The 19,388-nt window shown below is 36.5% G+C and overlaps 2 protein-coding genes across 9 annotated transcripts in view; one reads left to right on the top strand and one right to left on the bottom strand.

Annotated features, from left to right (window-relative positions):
* Nucleotides 1–488: 488 nt before the first annotated feature.
* On the bottom strand, nucleotides 489–1,221 carry LOC131428486 (large ribosomal subunit protein bL17m). Its single transcript, XM_058592469.1, has one exon. It carries the CDS (start codon nucleotides 1,103–1,105, stop codon nucleotides 530–532), a length of 576 nt encoding a protein of 191 aa, XP_058448452.1. The 5' UTR covers nucleotides 1,106–1,221; the 3' UTR covers nucleotides 489–529.
* A 3,961-nt stretch (nucleotides 1,222–5,182) lies between these two features.
* Nucleotides 5,183–19,388, top strand: part of LOC131430197 (probable WRKY transcription factor protein 1) — a 235,564-nt gene continuing 221,358 nt past the window's right edge. For 2 of the 8 annotated variants that reach the window (XM_058594937.1, XM_058594936.1), the window contains exons 1-2: nucleotides 5,184–5,362; nucleotides 10,802–11,373. In XM_058594937.1, the coding sequence (XP_058450920.1) occupies nucleotides 11,139–11,373 (235 nt within the window). In that variant the 5' untranslated portion in view covers nucleotides 5,184–5,362; nucleotides 10,802–11,138. Of the gene's footprint in view, nucleotides 5,573–10,801; nucleotides 11,374–19,388 lie in introns of all 8 variants that reach the window. The other 6 variants (XM_058594935.1, XM_058594933.1, XM_058594931.1 and 3 more) reach the window with 6 other exon arrangements.

Here is a 19,388-nt window from a genome sequence, read left to right as displayed (position 1 = left end):
TAAATACGACTCCAGAGAAGCAAGGAACGAACTCTCATAAAAAAGTTGCTTAGTGACAAATGATAACAGAAATCGATACTGCGTCAACTAACCCAAATTCTTCTTCCCAATGTATATTCCGAAGAAATTGACGGTATTCATTTTTTTTTGGTACAAACGAATCATTCCTTGAAAGAGCACCAGATTCTTGCTTCACAATGAACCAAATGTTCTAATCATAACCCTTACGTTTCGTTTAATCAAACTATTTGGTTTGAATTATTTATGTCAAAATAAATTATAGTAGGGCAAAAGTTATGTGCCGTTTTAAATATCACCACACAGAGTTCACCACAAGCAAAGAGAATTAACGAATTCAGAATATGATGAGAAGGCGCTTATATAAGATGACATCAACTATAATCACGATTTACCCTTGAAAGATACCAAATATATTGTTGGAATTCCACAAATAAGGCTTTCGGTTGCAGAATTGAAGGAATTTAGAATTGTAATTCTATAAATGCTAATAATTATTGGCCAGGCTAAATCATTTCGCCGGTTCGGCCTCCTTTTCTTCACCTTTTTCTACAATCTGAGCTGCAATTTCTGCATACTTCTCTCTCCGAAACTCTTTATGCGCCTCGTCCAGCAGTACATTATGTAGTAAATTACGGTTATTACTTAAATTCGGCACCAACGGAGGATAAGGATTCCCGCGCAGTTCCAGTACCGCTCGTTTTCTGTACCAACCGGGATAATCCTTCGGCGCCTTGTACATCCTCGTAGCAGATACTGTGTAGTTTTGGTAGCGTGGAGCCAACACTTTGAATAGCTTGTGCACCAGTTGCTTCTCCACTAGCCAAAAGTCGGCCATTTCCATGGTCGTCTTGTGGCAGTCCCCGTATCGAATAGCATCGGAAATCAAACGTTCCGCGTAGCCCCGGGCCTCATCCGCCCGCTGATAGTTCAGCTCGATGCGTTCGTGTTTGACTAGTGCGGTTACTGTTTTACGTAACTTATTGAGCCGGCCTTCCGGTCCATCCTGATTCTTCAGATTTCGATGCCGGGGACGAATCGCAATCTTCAGCTGTGACATCAGTTTGGCAACTTCGGCTTGATTCATTTTGATACGTAGAAATTTTACTCTAACTATTTAATAATATGAAAGTTATTCAACCAAAACACATTTTCCTATACACAAACTCCAGAAGAAGTATGCGAACCAAAACAAATGGCAAATGGTCAGAAACAGCAATGTCAAAAATATCGATGAATTTCAGGGAGCGCAACGGTTAACCGGTTGACGAGGGTTGTGCTGTAGCTGCTTTTCTTTCGTCTTTTCTAGAACAGTGGACTAGCAAAAGATGGAAGAGGTATTTTGGTCCGTAGTTTCTTTGCATTGAGAATTTATAGAATATGGAAACCAAAAAAATCATTAGAAATCTGATGGAGAACATTTAAACACCTTTTCTACAATACAAACTACTATTTCAAGAATTACTATGGCTTTTTTGTATGTTTAGGACTTTTTATAACTTTGTCATTAAGGTCCGTGAATTACACATAAAACTAACGTTAGCAGTAAACAAATACCAGTAAAATTTAAACCCACTTTGAATAATGAGTTTTTCCGAAAATAAACAATCTTAACTTCGAAATAACATTCAATATTTAATTTTACCATTAATGCAACAATATCACCTCTATTTCAGCTTATTACAAACATATTTTTTCGATAAGCTTGTTAAGACATTTGCTACAGTTGCAACAGTTTTCAATTAATGTAACAGTTCGGCTGAAAAGTTCGTATCGTTTAATAGAAACACACTTTTTTTGCCAAAATTCGTTTTTGTTATTCAACATAATTGCCATCAGAGGCGATACAGCTATTATAGCGATCTTCCAATTTTTCGATACCATTTTTGTAGTACGATTTGTCCTTTGCCTCAAAATAGGCCTCAGTTTCAGCGATTACCTCTTCATTGCTTCTAAATTTTTTCCAGCGAGCATTCTCTTGAGGTCTGAGAACAGGAAAAAGTCACTGGGGGCCAAATCTGGAGAATACGGTGGATGAGGGAGCAATTCGAAGCCCAATTCGTTCCGTTGTTGTTTTTGATCGATTGTGAGCTCACGCGGCACCCATTTTGCACAAAGCTTTCTCATATCCAAATATTCGTGAATAATATGTCCAACACGTTCCTTTGATATCTTTAGGGTGTCAGCTATCTCGATCAACTTCACTTTACGGTCATTGAAAATCATTTTGTGGATTTTTTTCACGTTTTCATCGGTAACAGCCTCTTTTGGACGTCCACTGCGTTCATCGTCTTCGGTGCTCATATGATCAGTACGAAATTTTGCAAACCACTTACGAATTGTTGCTTCGCCCGGTGCAGAGTCTGGATAACACTCATCAAGCCATTTTTTGGTATCGGCGGCACTTTTTTTCATCAAAAAGTAGTGTTTCATTAACACACGAAATTCCTTTTTTTCCATTTTTTTCACAACAACAAAAGTAGCTTCACTCAAAATGCAATATCTCACAAACTAATAATCAGACAGCTGTCAAATTTATACACGTATCTTTTGAAGATTGGTACTAACTGAAAATGGTATGGATTTAATTCTAGTGGCGCCCTCTCATAGAAACGATACGAACTTTTCAACCGATCTGTTATTTTTTCGAATACCTTTGGTTCGTACATTTTCTTGTCTCTTATAGAGAAATCAGTCTTCAGTTCATCCACGCCATTGCACGGTATAACATTGAATATGTCATGTCAATTATGTGGGTGCGCAGTGCTGCTTTATTAGAAAGAACGAATTGAACATTTCAACTGGTTTTCAAAAAAGGGTGAATCTAACATCGACAGCAAATGGAGAAAAACATCGATGAATGTTTCGACTTTGGTTTCAATTCCTTTTTAGAAATTATCGTATATTATAAGACCAATTTTTGATGAGTAGATGAACTGTAGGTTTACTTTGAAAGGGTATGTAATATTGTCCACATATCCATTAAATAAATCAACGTAAAAAGAGTTTCTACCTTCTTCAATTTGTTTCCTTCTATGCTCCCTGTGTGAAGTTATGCTCTCGCGAATTTTTCGTGGAATTAACCGGATAATTTTATCGTCTCAATTGCTATTTCCAGTAGTAAAAAGTTCGGAAATCATCTAAAATAACTAAAATAAACAGTTTCGCCCTTCCTTTCTAGCAATTGAAGTATCGCCATATTTGTTGGCATGGAATACGGAGGGCGAAACTTACGTAAACAAGACGGAATGACAGTTTCGCCCTTTACAGTTCGTTGTATTTCCAAGATTGAGACTTTGTAGGATTTTGAAGCATTTGTTCGTAAGAGAGAGAAATTCGTTTTGTTTGCTCTTAAAGATTCGCCCTTCTTTGAATAACTAGAAGCAGCAATGGACCGTGTGGAAATGGCTTCTATATACAGCAAAAAACAATCCAACTGTAATCTGATCGGTACGGTACGTACATCCTTGAAACAAACCTTCGAGTTTGAAATACAAAATTTTCGAATCAAAGAAGAAATATGAAATGTTACTAATTGTTCAACACCTCGTCGAAATTCCTACTTTCCCCATTCACACAAATTACTAATTTTAGTAACGTCACAAAAAATAACATCAAACAACTTTTTAATTATTGTTTTCTAAACATATCTGGTACAAAAGTAGCATGATAATTTACGTACGTTCTGAGTTTGAGCACTTTTATTTGATCCTGGGTTCATTCTACTATGAATCCAACAAAATAGCACAAACTCCGAACTAAGGTAAATTATCGAGATACTTTCTAACCAGATATTGAAAAAATCAATACAAAAGTTAATTGGTCTTGTTTTCCTGTAAACTTCACTAAATTGTAGTTAATTTTTTATTAGCTTTTTTGAGTACTACAGAAGTATTTATTTCTAGGTGCCACTATCCTACCGTGTAGATAGTAATCTAATTCCGTCAAATATCACACATATTTAATTTCACATACGTCACTTTTCATAAAAGTTCCATGTTTTCAATAAGTGCAACATTGAGAACTGTACACACTAAGATTTCATTTCACCGGTCGGTAATTTCGAACTTTCGGTAAACATCAGTAATAACCGAATTTCCGGTATACAAATTTCAGTTTACAAAAATTAATTTTTACAGTACGATCAGTTGCACGCAATTTTTTTTACAGAATTCTGTTTAAAAAAAGCACAATTGATACGGTAAATATGAACAGTCGCCGAGTACGGTAAAAACATACCGTCCGCACTGTGAAATAATTTTCGATTACCGACCTTAGGTAAATTAAAATACAAAAACAACAAAAACTAACTGTCAAACAGTAGCCATTTTGAGAATTTCAAACGCGTAGAAATGAAATGATTTTAAAAAAATTGATTTATTGAGGGAAGATAGAACACGTAATCCAGCAGTTACAGGAGGAAGACGGACGTCTTATAGATATATTCAGTTAACTTTTGTCCACTGAAATATTACCGAATTCTGCGAAATTTTCGAAGTGTGTATAATCATAGATGCGTTATAAATACAGATCTGTAATATCATCATAAAAGTGGGAAACGATGCACTGATGCGTCTACAACCTTCAAATTTGAATATAATTTAAATAAACTCATTTAATTTACATCGATTCATTACATTTACTATCAATTTATGTTTCTCTGTTTAAACACGAATTGTCTGTGACGAAATAATTAAAATTGACTGAATTATATTAGTTTGAAGATCAAAACGAACAAAACTTAAAGACGATTCATCGTATTCAGTAAGAACTCAACGACATTAAACTGAACACAAACACCATCATGCAAAGAAATTTTTCAACATTTTAAAAGAATATAACCTAGTGAAATTTCTTATTTGAAATCGAGATTTTGAATTGTTTCCCTAAGTATTTAATTCAAAATCTCGATTTCAAATGAGAAATTTCACTAGGTTCGAAATGGTACATTATTTTAACTAAATTTGCAACGATTAGTAGCTATCAAATGAAATAAAATGTATTGTAACGTCGAACCGGTTCATTTCGATATTTCTTCGGTAAGCGAATTCCAACCCCGACGAAACACTTGCTCATTGATTATGATCGTGCGCCGTGAGAGCGCTCAGAGAGAGAGAGAGAGGAGCGCCCGCAAAACATTACCACAGTACTGAAGAGAGCGCTGGCTGATGGTTCAAGTGTCATTCGCCCCGACGTTGAAGACTTCAAACTTGTTTTCCCAGATCGTGTTCAGTTAAAAAGGATTATATTTTTGAATTCAGTGAAGTTTTTAAGTTAAAATAGTGTAGTTTCTCCCTTCCGGAGACCGTTTCCGGTGGAACACAGTGCCGTGGGCAATGTGGCAGTAAGTGATCGGCTCTGTTCAGTGTTTTTCTGTGTGAAACCAAAGTAATCGCATGCATGGATCGTTTTTCACTATACACGCAATCAAATTAATTCCTTTTGCCGAGATGGATATCTAAGCCGATTGCTGATTGTGTTCTGGTTGGGGCTTCTGCTCACTGCAGACATCGTAACGCAACACTTGTCGCGATCTGGATGCCTGTGCGTGTGTGTACGTAGGTCTAACTCCCAACAGGAATAGCAACAAAAAAATTGGCGAAAACGGAACCCTAGAATGAAATCGATTTCCACTCTCCGTCTATCGCTCCCGCTGAAATCGTCGCCAAATACCGTTTACTCTGGTGCCTCCTGCCGTGTATTTCCCCTGCGGCGCTGAAAGAAGCCGTAACGTTGGGGGGACAGTAAATTTAGCGATACCGCTGCCATGGGGCCGATGCTTTTCCGCCAGCCACCGTGCAGAGTCATTATACAAATGCGACGAGAACAATGCACTCTGGCCATGTTCCGCGCTACACACTTGTGAACCATTAAAACCCATACCAAGGCAGGCTGTGGGCTTGTTTGCGGCGGTTCTGTCCGTTTCGTGTAGTGTTGTAAATAGGCTGGCTGAGCGCTGAACAAGGGCGAATCAGACAGGCAAAACGGACCGCTGCACAAAACAATAAACAAAAGCACTGGCCGTGTGTGAACACAACTTCAAAATCCACCGGCCCTGCCGTAGTGAAAGAGAAGAGTTGGCACTTTTTGATGAAAGGGGGAAAAAAGATGGATTAGATTTGTTCCGTTCCATGCTTTGGGTTTGAGTTTAAAATTTGCTCGTATCGTGAGCTATTTCGAAAAAATAAAACTAAACCAATTTCTATGAATTTTTCTGTATATTCTTGATGTAAGATTTCGAAAACCTTTTTTTGAATATTTTTATCTCGATAACCTATTTAGATGCAAAAGGGTCTTTTACACTAACCAACATTAAAAGGTTGGTTTTATTTCAAATCTAAAATTTAATTGAGAATTTGAAAAACATAATCTATATGATTTTCGACTGTCAATTGCCTATTAGGATTGTAATATTACACGAAAGATGCATAATTTCATGTAAGAATCGCATACAGTATTCAGTCAAGTTGATGTAATATACTAATAAGTGGATAACCCAGAAGATTTTTTCGCTTTTATCATGTTCGTTACTCTTACAAGTTGATGAGTAGTTAAATGTTCATGACGAAACCCAAATTTCTCTGGTAAAAAAAATGAATTCTCATTCGTATGAGATTTGTCGGAATGAGGCTATCTGCTCTCTATCAAAAGTTACGGTGGGATGCCGGCAACCGAACACCTTATCGTACTTAAAAGTGAACGATTTCTTACAATACTCATTTTATTGTGTTCAACTCGTTATAGCAACACAAAACCCAATGTTGCATTAATTCGTTTCATTATTTGATATGTAATTTTTCGCTCACGATATAATGCAAACAAACCCACCGAGCATTTCTCCCACCACCACAATACCCGTTTCGTACAAGCAATGCGGAAAATGCTGAAAAATTGATGTAAACTTCTTCCAATTTCGGTTAGTTTGGCAATTTTTTTATAATTTTGAGTTGCCTTTTCAGATTCTTTGTGAAATTTTTCTTTAAACATTATTTTTCAGTTCTAAAATCATCCCCGTGGTTTGGAACAGAATCTCAAAATTCTAAGAATACTTAGTTATGATAAATTTAATTGCGAAAACTTAAATGTTTTTGGTTTTTCAAAAATCGGTCTAGTTTTTGAATAATTGATCTAAAACGCGACCAGCGCTTTCCGCTACATAGCACCTTCATTGCCAGCAGCCTTCTTGTTTTTAAGTTTCCTAATGATTGACTTAATTTTATCTAAAATCGTCTCAGCAATGTCATCTCGTAACAATACTTGAGTTAAAATATGATCATATTTCAATGAAACTTCATTTTCAATAGGACTCCCAACGTTCAAATTGAAATTGTGGATGCTCGAGCTACTGAGCAAGTTTTTGAGCTTCGCCATTTGTAAGAAGTATTTGATTTTCTTTCTCGAGAGCAGGAATTGATTTCTGAGGTTTCTTAAGAACTTGGGAAAGTTTCCAGAAAGGTTTAGAATATGGTTTAATTTGTTCAAATTCTTGAGCGAAATTTTCATTTTGTAAAAGAGTACATTTATGTTTAATTTCTTTTTGTAAATCCTTAACTATGTTTTTCTTAACAGGATCACGAGAACGTTGATATTGTCGTCGACGATCATTCTTCATCTGAATGAGTAATTGAAAATTGTCATCGATGATAAGAGAATTTAATTTAGTTTGAGCTTTGGGAACTGAAAGATTTCTAGCTTCGATAATGTAATGATTCAAATTATCTATTGCTGTGTCGATGTCCGCAGAATTTTCTAAAATAATTTCATGATCCACATGATTTTCAATGTGAGATCTGTATTCAAACCAATTAGCTCTATGATAGTTGAATATAGAACTAATTGGATTAATTATAGCTTCTTTGGAAAGTCTGAATGTTACAGGAAGATGATCTGAGTCAGTCAGCCTGTGTAATCGGTTCACTACAAATGTGACTTCGATCTGTTAGAACCAGATCATTCGTAGAAGGGGTTTTCACGGAAAAGAAACAAGTCGAACTACTGGGATAAAGTAACCAGCAGAGAGTTGATTATGAAGTATCTTACCATTACTGTTATTTTGCCTACAATTCCACTGGACTGGCTTTGCATTCACGAAAAATTTCGGTCGATATCTTGTGAGTTTTTGCAGATCGCCTTTAAAGAAATTTAATTGTTCACCGGTGCATTGGAATGGTAAATATGCTCAGCGATACAATAAATTCTATGAATGGTTTCAACTTCGATTCCCAAGCTTTCAATAACTTTAGTATTGAAAGAAGTAAAATTCAATGTTCAATTTGCCGTTGGACAAAAATGCAACTCCACCATCCATTCCAGTAAACCTGTCAAATCGATGAACCACATAATGTGAATTGCTTTTCAATTTGACGTTTGGTTTAAGAAATGTTGCTGTCACAATGGCAATATGAATCTTGTGAACTTTGAGAGAATTATATAATTCATCTTTACTCGATTTTAAAGATCGAGTATTTCAATTTAAAATATTCAAATGATTATTTAACATCACCGTTAAGTTTTAAATTCATTATAATATCATTTGCAAATTACCATCCAACTTGAAATGCTTCAAAAAGTGATGAAGTCAAATTCATTCGAATGATCAATTGAAAAAGTTGGTCTTGTTGGTAGATAATTTTATTTTCCGCTATATCGCCAAAATCGACTTCGTTTAAAGAAGCGAATGGCATTGAATAGATACTGGTAGGTAGATGTCTACCTGTTACGCTAGTGTAACTGGCATCAGTAGAAAAAGAAGATGGCGAGGCCGATCTACCGTCAATATATTGTTTTCGTTAGAAGACAAATGGGAAGGCGTACCTGTTGTTTTTTTTTTAATTTTTTCTCTTGCAGGACATTTCAAATAATCTGATTTATGATTTCCATCACAATTAGAACTTGAAAATTTATCAGTGGTTTCATTCATTGGACAAACGTCTTTCGAATGCGATTTACCACAATTCAAACACCGTATGTCCATATGACAGTTTTTGGTACCATGGCCAAAGCCTTGACAACGACGACATTGCTTTAAGTTTGCAATACCATTATGCCGTTTATAATGTTCCCAATGAATTTTAATGTGGAAACGTACTTTTTCAAGTTTTCAAATTGTTTACATCACTTCGATTGAAGTGTATTAGGTAAAGTTCATGAGAAATTCCAGAGCGTGGTTTAGAAGGTTCTTTTTTTCATAAGTATTACTTGGGAAAGGGCAAAACCAAGCAATTCTTCTAGTTCATTTCTAATTTCTTCAGTATTTTGATCATTTAATAAGCCTTTCAAGACAGCCTTGAAGGGTTTTTCTGATTTTATATCATATGAATAAAATTTATGAAGTTTCTCGAACAAATATCGGATAAGACGTTCGTAATCTTCCAATCCATCAACCAAGACTCAACATTCTCCTCTTCGTCCGATTTGAAAATTCCGGGAGGAAAGTATAAAGCTCAGTACGGAATGCTTTGAAGTCTCGAAATCATCACCGTCACTGAAGGCATAGATTCTTGTTTCTTTAGATTCTTCATTTCTAGATGACACAGGATTAATGAAAAGGAGTCCATCCGTTGTCTTTTGTTTTAAAATTCAGATTCTGTAAAATCGTCAATATTGTTAGAATAATTCGTCATACCGGGTGGGGATTTCTTCGCATTGTATTATTTTTAACGTTAGGCTTGTTGCCTTTTCGGTTGGACACAGGCATTTTTGAAGAATAAAAATTAACTTGGCTAAATTAGTCTTCAAATAGACTCCTAGTTTGGATAAGTCTTAATAAAGACTGATTTTGTGGTAGTCTGAAGAAAGACTGATTAGTTCGAAGAATAACCCTTTGGATGGCCTTAATAGACTGATTACTTCCTTAGTCTTGAATTTGATTAGATCATAATGTTACTCTTTGTATAGCCCTTGTAGCCTTGAAAAAGACTGAAGCCTTGAATCGATGTAACGCTAGGTAGCCAGAATTTTTTTCCAGAAGCCAAGAGCTATTTGCGCGCGGTGCCAACGACTGTTCAACTCCGATTACGGAAATGACTTTTTCCGTAGATTCAAATAGGCAAAATCTAGAAGTAAGATTTAATACGATTTTAGACTAATTGCATATTTTGGCGAAATTACTCTTACGGTTAAGTGGCATTTTTATTCAGCATCTTTCCGAACTTCGCACAGCAATCTTCAGTAGTGAGAAGTGTTTAATCCACTGCACGAGTTCAACAAGGCAAATCTAATCCAAATTAGCTGAACGCGTTTATGGCCTGCGTGTCTCATCCGAATAAACTAGTTTATTCTATCTCTGCTGGACTGACCGGTTGTTGTGGGCTCTCGGTGTTCGTTTCGTCAGCATTCTATTTCGCTAGAACTTTTCTCCCCTCGGCACTGAGAAGGTTTTAATAACTTGCCCGCTCACGGACACGACAGTGCATCATAATTATTGAGCAACAACAACAGCAACAAAAAAATAGCGTAATTTGTGCTGAACTTTTGTAATTATTTTTTATCACTCTTGCGAACCGAACTCGCCGCCTCGGTTATCTTATCGTTTAGCAAGTGATAGCATAAATCGATTTCTCGGTGGTTGGCAGTAAAAAAAATACAATTTCTATCGTGATGACCGTCAAAACAACGGCCGAAAATGTTGGGCTGATTCAGTCTTGAGGTATCCTCGTAACAGGCTAGAAAGGCCGTGGAATAGCAGTGCATCGAAGGAAACAATACAACCCTTCTAAAGAGAGTGCGAACAAAAAAAATCAATAACTCCTTTCTTTTCCGTTTCGTAACAAACATTCAAAAGCAGAACACAGCCACTAAACATGGCGGCATCCTAGCGAAAGAGAGTGTGGAAATCGGTTCCGAAAGAGCAGATGATAAACTCATTAACATAAAACAATAACAAGTGAAAACAGCAACGCAAAATTCACACACGCAAGCAAACACAGGCAGTCAGAGCTGCTGGCAGAGAGTCGTGTGGTAATAATTTAGTGCTTGAAACTTACATCCCCTTTCCTCGCCCCACGTGTCCCCACAATAACTTCCCTGGTCCCACTGCCAAAGCAAGTGAAGTGAGTGAGTGAGTGAGTGTGACTAACACAGCAGTAGTGTGTGACCGCAAATTAACCCACCACCAAAGCATGATGGCGGATACTAACGGCAGTGGCGTTTCCTCCGGAACGGCCGGCACCGAGGTGATCCCCCAGTGGAAGAAGGAGCTGATCCAGCGCCGGAAGAATCTTGCCAAAACGATCGGTGCCGCTGCCACGCAGGTACATGACAGCACCTCGACAGTGACAGCCGCTCTCACGACACCAACCACACCGAGGGCTGGACCCGGCGGTGTTCCCTTCGGCATCGGCGGCAGTCAGAAAGGTATCATTTCACAAACAATACCCAAAACATATTGCCGTGTTCCGTTTCTAATCTACCCGTCTCTATCCATCTCTGTCTTAGTTTTTCCCGTTTGTTTTTCATCTCGCTAACGATAACATTCCGGTGCCAGTGTGGTCAGTCACTAAATTTCTCCCCATTTCTTACGCCGCCACGCCGCGGGTTGCCTTTGATCAGTGAAATCGTTAATTGCTCCAAAAACCAACCAGGGCCGTTGAAAGATATTCCCATGTCAAAATTGGACTACTGGTCAATAGCAGCCCCCCGTACAGTAGTACTGTCATTTCCTACCTGTTACCATGGTATATAAAAGTGTTTATTTTATGTCCCCAGCTTGTTGTTTTGTGTGCTTTTACTAGGATAAGAATCTAAACTGTAAGTCTAGTTGATGAAACGAATCGTGATAAAACTGATAACAGTGTACCACCTTGACAAAAACGTTGCTTTAGGTCCATTTGTTTCACCCGAGTAAACCACGCCGTTCCGAGAGAGAGGATCGCATTCTTGGGCATGTGTTTAAAACAAAAAATGAAACAAAAAAGGTATTGTTGCTACCAACAACCTTCAAACCTGCCATCCAAACACAACTAAACATGCAATTAGGGGAATTAGGGGTGATGTAGATCTCTTAAGAACAAATCGGTATGTCTCAATTATAGAATGATAATCGTTAAAATTTTATGTTCTTTTGCGATTAGCCTTTCTGTATAGAAAGGTAATAGAATTGCTGGAAAAACCTACATTCGAACGAATACTCGGATACGGATAGTGGTATATACCATTCGAATCAGCTCGACGAGATCGAAAAATGTTTGTGTGTGTGCAGTTTTTAAAGATATGTTTAACGCTCAATTTTCTATAGGATCTATAAAATCAGGTATAGGATTTGATTTTCAAAAAACAAACAAAAAATTGAGAAATTTTTATTAGAATCGATATAACGATCATTATAATTTAATGTTCGAAGATGATTTTATGCAAATGTTGGCCGCGGTTTCGCTTTAGATGGCCCATGCGCAAGGTCCAATTTTGGCACACTCTCCCCAACATACCGCCCGGTATGTCATGAATACATGCTTCAATATTGGCTTCCAATGCACAGTGGGAAAAAATCAGTGAAAAACCCGCAAAGAACTCTGTAACTCATGAACTAATTGAGATAGGTCAAGAAACCAAAGCTTTTCTTATGTAAAAATGTTCAAGGAATTCAATGGAATGGTTTACAATGGCCGCACGAATCGCAATCCTGCTCGTTTTACCCCAAATGTACAGCAGTTTTGGGGTTTCATATAACATTCGCTCTGTAACTTGAAAAGAAGTCGAGTGCGGTATTCTGGAATAGCTTATTTTCATGTACAAAAGTCTGGAGAATCGATTAGAAGAACCCGCACTGGTCGCACGAAACGTTTTGGGCGCTATTTTACCCCAATTCCTCCATTTCATGAGATCCTTACTGTAAATCGTCCTTAAATCTTGGTAAAACTTCATGCAAGTTTGCTAAATCTAGCTTATCTTATGTAAAAAAAAGTCTGGAGAATCGAATGGAAGAACCTACACTGACCGCACGAAACGTATTGGTGGCTATTTTACCCCAATTCCTCCAATATGTGAAATTTTCATCTAAATCACCATTAAGTCTTAAGCGAACCACGATGAAAGCATACGAAAACTATCTTATATTATGTAAAAAAGTCTGGAGAATTGAATGGAAGAACCTACACTGGCCGCATGAAACGTTCTGGTAACTATTTTACCCCATTTCTCCATTTTATGATATCTTATTTTAAATCGTCCTTAAATCTCGGTAAAATAGTCATCAAAACGTTTCATGCGGCCAGTGTAGGTTTTTCCATTCGGTTCTACAGACTTGTTTACATAAGATGGGCTGGATTTAGTAAACTTCCAATAAATTTTACCGAGATTTAAGGACGATTTACAATAAGATATCATGAAATGAAGGAAACGGGGTAAAATAGCCACCAAAACGTTTCGTGCGGCCAGTGTAGGTTTTTCCATTCGATTCTCCAGACATTTTTACATAAAATCAAGCTATTTCAGTTGACCGCATTCGATTTCATTTAAGTTACAAAACAAATACTACAGAAAATCCCAAAACTGCTGGGCATTTGGAGTAAAACGAGCAGAATGGCGATTCGTGCGGCCACTAAAAACCATTCCATTGAATTTCTTGGATTTTTTTACATAAGAAACACTCTTGTTTGTTGTCTTTTTCCATGGTTCTCGATTTCTTTGCGAGTTTCCTGGGTTTTTCCCCACTGTGCAATGTGTCAATCGTTGCTGGTTTATTCTTGTAGACATGAGTCTTAACATGACCCCATAAGAAATAGCCCAATGACGTTAAATCACACGATCTAGGCAGCCGATTGAAGTGTCTAAAACGTGGGATAAAATGTTCACCGAAGGCGGTTCTCAATTTGGTTATTGCTTCGCGTGCCGTGTAGGATGTGGCACCGTCTTGTTGAATCCATATATTCAATTCTTCCATTTCGGGCAAAAAAATCGTATCCATTCAACCAGAAATGGGCTTCGTCGCTGAACACAATTTTTCGATTAAAAAGGTGATCTCATAAGATACACATAAATTGAGTGTCGTATTTCACACAATTTTATATTCGAGAACATGTAAAATTGAGTGATTTGAAAGTTACATAGCTTGAAATCGGAAAAAAACAAAAGATCAATAGCAATAACGCGACTTGAACCGCGAAACATTAGATCACAAAGCACGCGATTTAATCGACTGAGCCACACTAGCACATATCTACTCAATGAATAATTGATACATATTAATCCATACAGCGGCACTTAGTAGCCGAGTGTAAATAAAACTCGGAGCCTGTAAAATTTTGTACGAATGGAATAAATTTGGTAGTTATGAATTGTATCGTTTGTAGAACTATGTCACCTGTAAAATTCATATTTTTTTCTGTGTAGCAAAGGATGTATTCGATAAAAATGTCACACACATATTCACTCTTTCAAATCAAACCTGTTATCGGTATTTCTTGAATTTTTCAGGGATTGAAAACTACTATTTGCAAAACATGTGTTATTAAATCTTGTGTTTCATCCAAAGCAATACCAAAACCTTCCTTTTCACTCCGCTAATCAAATTTTGTGCAACCGATTTTTTTCAGTGTTTTTTTTTTGTTCGTGCCCAAGTTTCCATCAACTCCAACTTTAGATTGAAATTGTTTGCAAATTTCCGTTTTTCATAATTGCCTAAAATTTTTCGATAGGGAGAGGTTACAGGTGGGTTTATATCTTTTAGAACAAATTTAATGGCGTTGGCTGGGTTCCATTCCAACTCGTTTCGAGCGTAGTAACAGAATGCTAGATCAGGCCATTATTGCATATGAATTAAATGTAAATTGATAAAATTTAAGTTGGGTGTTCAGTCACAAGTGGTGACTTTTTAAACCTATTATATAGTGGAAACCGGGGCGAAAATGGCTACTCCCAATCATTCTAACACCAAATGTCCCATCTGTTAAGCATTCTGTTTTATTTATTCCAATTTTAATCTTAACTCAAAAACAATTGCATTTTATTTCACTTTTTTTCTCTTAATTTTTCATATTTCGTTTAAAAAATCAGTAACTTCAAGATGAAATTAATGTAATGAAATGAAATGTACGAAACGGTTATAAGGTATTAATAAAGCCAAACAATTTCATTTGCTCACAGTATTTGGTCTCGTTTGATTATTTCCTGCGTCATAATGTGACTGGTCATTTTCGTTCCACCCATTTTGAGATTTACCATTTCGAGATTGGTGCAACCCGAGCCAGATTGCGCTCGTATAAGTCGGGATATGTATCTCAAACCAAATGCGTTCCGTAACTGAAGGTTGTAGCTTTCGAACGAACCAATTTTTGTCGAAATCGATTATTTTATCAGAACGAACCACTACTACTACTACTACTCCCCGGTATCCGCTTCCGGAAGCACCGATAATAGTGAAAAAAAGCTCCAAAACCGGAACTCACTTCAATTTCTCAGCAACGGTTAAACCGATGTTCAAAAATCTTGATTCAAATTAAAGCTCTTCGTGTCTTAGAAGATACTGTGTAATTTCATCCAGATCAGACTTCCGGTTCGAAATTATGGGGCAATGAGTATCAAAACTTTCAAACTGCCATAAAAAATTATGCAAAATCGGTACGCATCGGTACGTGCTGGTAAGGAAGAAGAAAACGCCACCGCTTAGCACACAGCGTGCTTAGTTCAATTTTTTATAACGTGCAGGGTTGCCACATTCAAATCTATATTACCTTGACATAACTGTTTACAAATTGAAAAGGTGACGGTAGTTTATACCAGAGAAAGTTTTTGATTTAAATCAAGTTTGAAAAAAAATCTTCTAGTAATTTTTTCGAAAATATGGGTAATATGAGAAAGGCATCATTAAACCACTAGGTTGATTTAAACAGGTTTTTGGAAAGTGCACGCTTATTTTTCGCTGATCTCAAACTATTCCAAATAGTTCGATGTAACGAGGATGACGTTGAATAAATTCAACAAGCACCTTTTGACAGTGTCAGACAGCTTTTTCAACAATTTGAATTTGATTCTGACCAGTGCAACAAAACTTCATTCAATTCAATTCAAACCGAAAGTTCTGCAGCAAACTTCACACTCTGACACACACAACGTTCGCTAACTTACCGAACGGGCAGCATTCAGTTCTTCAATCGGTTCTCTTCAAAACAAAGCGCAGTTTAACCACCGTCAGTTGATCTCTGATCTGATCAGTTGATTGAAGTAACAAAATATCTCTTTCGATAGTGTGAGAGTGGCCTTCAAATGAGGTTCATGGAAACCTTCGAATTGGTTCAAGGTAATAGATGAAAGACAAACCAGGTAACTCAAATATCATTAATAGTTTCCTTTTTCAGTTTTCATTTTTGAAACTACTCTATTTGTAATTCTATTCATTTGAAATTGCTCACTACCAACATCGAAGACAATGAAACAGCAAGACTACTTGGCACTTGAAACTGAACAAGCAAAACTTCAAATGACTAGGTACGATTATTCAACTGGCGATGAATTCTGGGAGCTTCACTCGAAAATAGCAGCAAAAATCAAAGGAATTTGTATCGATATATTGACGGTTTTATTTTCATATGACATTCGATTGAAACTGAAATTCTACCGCACTGATTCTGTCTAGCCCGGGGGCTTTTAAGAACGCAAGTGACAACGAAAAAGGTGTTTCTTCCATGTTTGATAACGCGACGCGGGTGATCTTCTGTTCCGGAACAGAGTCAGGATACATGTTTTTAGCGAAATCAAATATCTTTGCTTTCATTCGTGGTATCATTGTTTCGCTGTTCCAAAGAGTACTTACACGGAACCACCCGCGATCCCATTTCAACCAAAATATTAGTTGATTTTCTGAATTCGAGTGGTTAAAATTTGGTACAACTAATCGATTGTTGTTTAAACTAAACTGTCATTTTTGTTTTTCGATTAGCAGAAACGATGGTTGAAACAACAAATTTAACTGTTGGAAAAAAAATGCTGTCAATTAGTGAGGACACATACCTTTCAATTTCAACAAATATTTTAGTTGAAATAACTGGTGTTGTTATTTAAACAAAATTCTGTTAGTTGAAACATAGATCGGTTTTATTTGTTTTAGACATTGCAAATAGTTGGAATAAATTATCATTACGAAATCAGAACTGATCTGATCTCTAAGTGATTTTGATTTTTGTATGTTCATGATCATGTAAAGTCGAGATCAGTAAAGATCTAAATTTAAAAAAATACTTCTGATTCGATTGGAAAAGATTGTTGTAGAAAAACGTTTTTAATCAGCAAAAGTGTCCGGAGGGGTGAGTGCGAATTTATTAAATTTACCTAAAATGAGTATTGGAAGATGATACCTTCAAACGGTTGAACTAAAGTTATGCACTGATAATTTTAGTCAATTTATATGAGCTTGGGTGCATCAACCGCTGGGAATTGGAATTTTGCGACGGCAATTCAAACGCGCCATTCAATCGTAGCGCGTTCTGTGTGTTTGAAACCCTTCGCTCCTGTTACTTTTATAAATTAAATTCATGTCAAAAAGCATTTTATTGCTAATGCATGAACATCATCATCGGTATCAAACAGCTGGAAGTAAAACAGTCTGCTGGAAGTAAATCAATGATCGAATTTGAAGTATAAAATTTTTGCGCATATCTGAAAGATTACGAGATGATCATTCATTAACATTTTCTAATTTGTCACCAAATCTTTTTCATCTTAAACAAGGTTAACTTTATCACAACACCGCTGTTAGATAAACACTTGTTATCATAAATTTCTCAAATCGAATGAACACAATTTCACCAAACGCTTTAACCATCGATGTTGTTTTCATTGACATTTTGAAGCGACGCGAACAGATTTCAACTAAAAAAGTTGTTGATTTTGCATTGCGATTATTGTTTTGCTTTCAACTGTCTCCGGCATTTGACAGCATTTAAGACAACATATTTTTCAACTACTTGAATATATGCAAATCAAAACCCATATTGGTTGAATCAAAAAGGAATTAGTTAAATCAACTATCACAAAAATCAAAAACTGCGATATCGCAATTTTATGATCGAAGGGTTCTCCGTGTATCGATGTTTCTTTTACCAATCCGTCCACGAACTGACACCAGTAGCCGCGTTTCTTTGCGTTAGTCAAACTTTTCATTATAACGTCTAATGCCGCGTCGTTTCGGTAATTATCAGGTGGTCCGTTCTTCCTAAACTCGATAAACGAAAAATCTCTTTCCGCGTTTAATTCTCAGCACTGTTTGCAAGTGAATTACCACACTTTAAACAGAGGCGGTTTGAGTCTATTCTAAAAACAGGGAATTTTTATCTCTCAAATAGGGAAATTGAGATCGGCAATCCACTTGCCACCCTGCGTATGTAATGTTTTACCCCGTTTATCCCAATTCTTCTTATTACTCATTTTTTAAAATTATTCTTTGTTTTACTTTCCGGAAGTGTGGACTATAATTGTTTTATCTTCCGCACAAAATATTTTAAAAAAATTCGTGAAAAATATTCAATTTAATATTGAATTAAATAGTTGCACTATTTATGTACCATTTAATTCCACTATTTTTTTGTCACGTTAATACACTTTCACAAAGTCACTATACTTCAATAAAGCATAACAAACGTTACAATACAGATACGCATATTTTGGAATGTTATATACATCCGTCTTCAGTATATCGGTTTTTATAAGTTTGTTTTCTTATAAAAATTCGCGATTTTCGTGGATTTAGCGCGGTTTCTGCTATGATTTTGATGCTATGGCGCGTATTTCGAGCGAATTAAAAAAAACCATCATTCCACATTTGTGAATCATTTGTTCGAATAAAACATATTCTTGAAGCTTGTGAGTTTTATAAAACCCTAGAAAAATTAAAGATGGGCGAACGTTTCAACAATTGGTCGAGCTGGCCGAATAGGTGAAGTTTCAACTAAAATTTACTAGATGGCGGTTCTAGCAAATGTTTTCCTCAGTGCACAAATTTCGAATCTATGCTCTTCGAATCTATCGAATCTATACTTTTCGATATATGCAAGGGAAAAAATCAATTGCCGGTACCATGATTTTTTGAATTGATATCGCATTCTTAAAGCAAAGTTTGCACGACAGGCCTGCAAAGCGAAATCTGATAAGAAAAGAAACAAACAAGTTCTAGGATTCCATCCGTGGTGATAAGAAATTGTTCTAATAGTTTCTTGGTTCCACTATCCAACATTTTCAATTGTTCTTTGCGTTCTGGAACTCCACCTGAAATATGTAAGAAATCCTAAGTAAACAAGGGTACAATTCCAACTATCGTGGAATTGCTGCTTTGTGCGCTGTATCGAAGCTGTTTGAAATTATTTTTCTGGATTTTATAACACATAGTTGCTCTGACTACATATCTGAGAATCAGCTGGGATTCATGCCAAAGCTTTCAACTT

The sequence above is a fragment of the Malaya genurostris genome, chromosome 2, assembly GCF_030247185.1.
Source record: "Malaya genurostris strain Urasoe2022 chromosome 2, Malgen_1.1, whole genome shotgun sequence".
NCBI classification, from domain to species: Eukaryota; Metazoa; Arthropoda; class Insecta; order Diptera; family Culicidae; genus Malaya; species Malaya genurostris.
This window is presented reverse-complemented; position numbering and strand designations above follow the sequence as displayed.